The 5,765-nt window shown below is 39.3% G+C and overlaps 1 protein-coding gene across 2 annotated transcripts in view; it reads left to right on the forward strand.

Annotated features, from left to right (window-relative positions):
* The window catches only part of preb (prolactin regulatory element binding), a 14,210-nt gene that overhangs the window by 422 nt on the left and 8,023 nt on the right, over positions 1–5,765 (forward strand). For both annotated transcript variants that reach the window (XM_035672744.1, XM_035672745.1), the window contains exon 2: positions 2,089–2,278. In XM_035672744.1, the coding sequence (XP_035528637.1) occupies positions 2,144–2,278 (135 nt within the window). In that variant the 5' untranslated portion in view covers positions 2,089–2,143. The remainder of the gene's footprint in view (positions 1–2,088; positions 2,279–5,765) is intronic.

Consider the following 5,765-nt stretch of genomic DNA (forward strand, 5'->3'; position numbering starts at 1 on the left):
GGGGGCAAACAGGCAGTGCTATCTGTGTCAGCTGCTAAGCCCCGCAGTGTTCTCCCAGGGAGACTGTAACGTTAGTTCAATGCAGCTGGGGTTAGTTGTGTGTGTCCATTTGAGCTGGCCAATCAATCAATTCATTCAAATGTAACGTTAAGTTTTGAAACTATGCAAAAAGCTGCTTAATCTTAACATTGAGATGTAAACTCCACAGGTTCTAATATAAACAGCTGCTAAGGACTATGTAAGACCCAGGCCCAGCCCACTCAAGTCACTCATCTACATAGAATAATCATTTCCCCATAGTATTCATATGATCATAAGATATTACAGAGGCGGGGGCATTTTACAACTCCAAAGATATGGGGCCTTTTGTAGTTTGTTTTAAAATGGTAAATCGTGCGTGTGAAAAAAATTAGAGGTTTTATTTTTGGATTTATTTTATTTTATTATCTTGACTCTAAACGTTTAAATAGAAATGCTGGTATCCTCAAACATCCAGCATGGATCAGTTTGACCTGTCATTGCTGGCCTCTGAAACATCCCTCTGCTACACAACTTCCATATTATGTTCAGTTTATAAAGCAGACAGTGTGCTATCAATATTCTTATTTTCATGATTTTTGTTTTTTACATAGTCCACTACTATTTCCCAGAGCCCAATGTGATTTCTTCAGATGTCTTATTTTTCTTGACCAGCAGTCCAAAACCCAGACAATTTACAATTGCCAATGAAGTAATTGCTTAATCAACTAATGTTTCAGATTTTCACTACACAACTCTATTGTGCTGATAATCCTGCTTTGACTGTTTTGGACATGCATCCCAATGTGCATTCATTGCTTGTATTTTCTAGTAGATCTTCCTCAGTAAAAAAATTCTACGAGGAAGGGAGACGAGCTCAAACAAACTATTTAAATATTTACAAGCTTTCAAGCTTCACCCTAATCCAGATATCTGGAGAGAAAGAGTGAGAGCAAAGCTCAAACAAACTCTTTACTTCTTTAGCTATAGGAATAATCCGTAGAGAGAGTGACAGAGAAGGTCAAACAGGCCCCACACCTACTGACTGCTTGCACACAGCATAAGAGGACAGGTAGAGACCGGGCACTGTTGGCAGAAGAGCTGTGGATGGCGGATACTCTGAGAATTAATTTCAGTAATATATATTTGATTATATTTCTCTGAAAAGTTGTTAAATCTAGCAAGGCAGTACCCAAGTTGTCAACACTGGTCTCTCTCTGGGCTTATTTGTTTGTGTGTAAGTGTGTATGACGTAGTATAGAGGTTGGCCAGTGACAATTTCAACACTGACAACTGTAGGAGAAATTCTCCCACAACATCAAGTAATCAGACTTGATATAGCACTTCTCGTACAAGCAAAATGTAACACCAAGTGCTTCACACATTAAAACGCACACACACACACACACAAAGTAATAAATGTCTTTGTAATCACTCAAAGAAATAAAAACACAAACTGAGGTAACGCTACCTCATCAATTTGCAGTGAGGAAACACTGGAGGCAGAATAAAGAAAAGATGATAAATACTAAAAGAAAATACAATAAAACAGATAAATAATAATACATTGCTGTTGTAGAATTAAAATACTAATATAAACAGAGACAAATAAGTAGATTCAAATAAAAAAATCTATAAATGTAGGTCTTGAGTTTGCTTTTAAAAATATCAATATATAATTGATGTAAAATAAAAAATAAATATAAATGATCCATGACACAAAACATAATGATTTTATTTGTAATGATACATGTCTCTACTGTCCCAGGTGCTATTGTTATTGTCCCTGGGACAATGGGACAATGGGACAATGGGACATCCTGAGTGCTGGATAGGAAACATCTCACTCCCTGACTCAGATCTTTACATTTGCATTCACTATTTTCATATCATACCACACTGGCATGTGAAGTACTTTAAAGGGACACGAATGGAGTTGCCGGTCCAGGATATGTTCATTAGCAAGTCAGTTTCCCTCAGATGAAAACCCCAGAACACAGCTGTTCCAGAGGTGGAGCAACCTTACAGAGGTAGTTGCACAAATCAATGGATGCTCTCTGTTTTCCACAGGTGTGCTTGAATGCAGCGCTTTTATGAAGAAGTGTGAGTGACTTGCACGACAACCATGGGGAAGAGGAGGGTGCCAGATCTCTACAGAGCCCCCTTTCCCTTGTACTCCATTAAAGTGGACCCTAAAACAGGGCTGGTGATCACAGCAGGAGGAGGAGGGGCTTCCAAGACGGGCATAAAGAATGCTGTGGTAAGTACTGAGGATCAAGGGTGTTAGTGATTAAAGTGTTGATTTATTAGAATACCCTAAAAGGTCCCTGCACTGCAACTTCAAGGGAAATGTTGCCAGTTTTCAACCAGCTTTGTATCTTTCTATTTAGAGACTAGTTTTCCAGTCAAACACAGAAAAAACCTGGAAATAATCTATGTTGTCCTGAAACATGTTTACTGTATTTTAGCCCCTCACTCAGACAGCCTAGGCACATATTTTGTGTGCAACTCCACTGTTGGTAGTTGTGTGGTATGACACTTCAAAGTGGGCTAACCAGAAGTGAAGTGGAACAGAAAAACGTTTTAAACAATCCTTATTCATTTCAGCCGTGTCAGTCAATCTAGCTGTTCACACCAGACACAGGGTGGAAGGGACTCTGCAGCAGGATAATCAGTCCTCAATTGTAAAGAAAATCTCCAGGAAAAGGTGAGTGGCACCCTTATTACAGTGTGAGTAGTATATGGAAATGAAGTGCACCCAGAGGTGCTGCCCCACTACCCACAATGTAATGATACAAAGCTGGTTGGAAATCTGTCAAATGTTCCCTTTGAGAAAAGACAGGCACATAGACAAAAGACAAGATTGGTTGTGCTGTGTGTGTTCGGGAAAACAAACAAACAAACAACAAGTAGAAGACAGGTAAGAAAATGGAAGCAACAGAGGAGGGAACCCTGATGTCTTGTGTACAGAATCGACCAACAAAGAGTTATAAATAGATCTAATCTATTGAGAGAGAGAGAGAGAGAGAGAGAGAGACCCATTGCTAAATGCTGTGCAACCCGTTTCCTTCAGTTGCTTATGTTTTCACGTGTTTTCTAAAGTTGTACTGCGTTAAGCTTTCAGGTCTACCGTAGAATGCAGCAGAAGAGGGAGTTATACAATTACATGCGTATATTACAAAAGTAATATTTAAAGGTACTCAAGTTTATGGAAGACCTAAATGGTCTTTACAAGTTAATTATTTAGTTATCTTAGGATAACCACGGTCATTGTCCTGTGATAATGGGTTAATATATCATTATCTCGAGAAAACAAAAGGCTGATTTCACGAGATAAGGTAATAATAAACACTTGATTAGATTCATGAGAGTGGACCGTGACACATACATATTTTAAGGGATAGTCTCACATACAGTGGTCAACTTAAATCAGATAATCAGTGGTTCAATAGGGAACAATTGAGTACATAGGCCTACAACGAGGCTCAGAGGGTCAGCACAGACAGCCCCAGCAGCACGACAGAAACACACTCATCAGTGTTGGATAAGGTGGCGCAGGGATGAGAGAGATAGACAGCCATGGTGTAAATTCCCTCATATCGGATCACAGGGAAAAACATTTTTATAACAAATGGCAAAGGTTCATAAAAAGTTTGCTTTGAAACTGTGAAACCCACACCACAGATCAGTGGCCACTCTTCTGAATCTTCTGAAGTGTTTATTGTCTTGTTATTAAGAAATAAGACTTTTGTTTTAGCAATATCAATCCAATTCAATTCAATTTTACTCCTCTATTCTCTGCGCGACTAAGAGTGAGGGTGCTACTTTTTGGATCACTTACCTCTGCGAAATGGCGTGTTTCACAGATTGAAAATAATTAAATCAAAGTACAGGACCGCCTTACTGACAAAACACCTGCACTCAGGACTAGGCTGTCAGTAGCTATGAGCCAACTACAAAGCATTCACAGACAGTATTCAGTCACAGCCATCTCACTACCTGGGTGAGGTAACAGGGACAGTTTGGACCAGTTAAGGCAATGTGAAAGTGATGATGGCATAAGATGGTACATAACTTTGCACTGAGCTTATTAACATTTTACACTGGACTGAGGAAATTTTGGTTAAAACAACCAATTACAGTTTCTATTTATATATATTATCTATATACATAATTAATAATACTTTATTTATTAATTATTTATTAATTTATTTATTTTTCTAAAATGGCTAATGTTATGTAACTTGCATGAGGCTTTGAGTGGGATAAGCTTGCACTGCATGTGGATTCTGCTCACCTGATAGTGTGTTTTGTGTGTGTGTCTGTGCCTTCTATGACAAAATACATTAATCTGCATACAAGAAGGAAATATGGTCACACCTTTATTTTTTGTGTTGGACATAAAGCTGTACTTAATTACTATGTAGATTAATTGAGAATTTTGTGTAGGCATTACAATTACATTCTTATTTTCTAAAATGGCTGATATTAATGTGGACTTGAATGAAGGCCCTTCAGGTGGGTAAGCATTAACACTTGATGGCAGAATACTGTCTCTTCTATAAGTAGAAAATTCCACAAATTCCACATTCCTTTTCTTTTTGTGTTGGTTGTGAGATTGAATAACCTTTTAGGAATTGAAGTTGATGTTATTGTTGAGTTGTCGTTTTAGATTGAAGTTGATGTTTTAGAATTGAAGTTGATGTTTTAGAATTGGAAGTTGATGTGTTGATTTGGAAGCTATGGCCAGTTTTGATATGCTAGTTTAAGTGTTTTTCTTTGTTGCATTTAATTTGAACGTTGGGACCAAAGCATTTCTGTAATTCAATAGCAATTGCCTGAATAAAAGGCGTCAAGGTTTGGTAGTACAATCTGGGCTGTCTCCTTTTTCTTTTCCAACGCTTCAATAGGTAGATCTTGCCTCTCACCAAGGTGAGGTCAGGGATTCTTGGGGGCTTAAAAAGGTTGGAGGACGCACTGTGCCCCTAGATCTATTCGGGGGGTTTTTCCCATTGGTGTGCATGAGGCTCCTCTCTTCCTGCACTCATTCATGGTCCCATTAATGCATGTTTACTAACTTTCACGTTCTTCTCTGGAGGTTCTTGTGCTTTCTCGTCTCAGCAGGTTCTCATGGATCCTGGTGGGGGCCTCCTACCATGGTATTGCTTGTACGGGATACCATTTGCTAAAATTCACTGATATTAGGTGTTATTATTATTGATAGTATTATTTTGGCTACGGTTACCTGTTGTGTTGTCCACTGCTCATTGTCTTCCCATGCTATGCTGTTTGTCGGTCGTCATCATCTTCTTCATTGTTCTCATCATCAGGTCACTCTATTAGTGTATGGTTTGTTCCTACTCTGTCTGTTCTGTCTTGTTCTGTCTGTTCCTGTCTTGTCTGTCTGATATGTCTGTCTGTCTGTCTGTCTGCTCCTGTCTGTCTGTCTGTCTGTCTGTCTGGTCTGTCCTGTCCTGTCTGTCTGTCTGCTCTCCCTCTCTCTCCTCCCCAACTGGGTTCAAGGCAGGATGGACCACCCACCTATGGAGCGAGAGGGTGCTGTCCTAGGTTTTGCTTGCCCTGTTTAAAGGCAGGTTTTTTCCTTGGCCCCGGTCGCCAAGTGGGCTTGCTTCATTGTTGTGGTACTGTTGGGGTCTCTGTAAATGTTTTGAAGGAGTTCGGTCCTAGGATTGCTTGTATTTGAATAGAGTGTTGAGATAATTTGTGTTATGAATTGGCGCCTTTAT

Source organism: Morone saxatilis, unplaced genomic scaffold, assembly GCF_004916995.1.
Source record: "Morone saxatilis isolate NCDOM2014 unplaced genomic scaffold, NCSU_SB_2.0 Contig24, whole genome shotgun sequence".
NCBI classification, from domain to species: Eukaryota; Metazoa; Chordata; class Actinopteri; family Moronidae; genus Morone; species Morone saxatilis.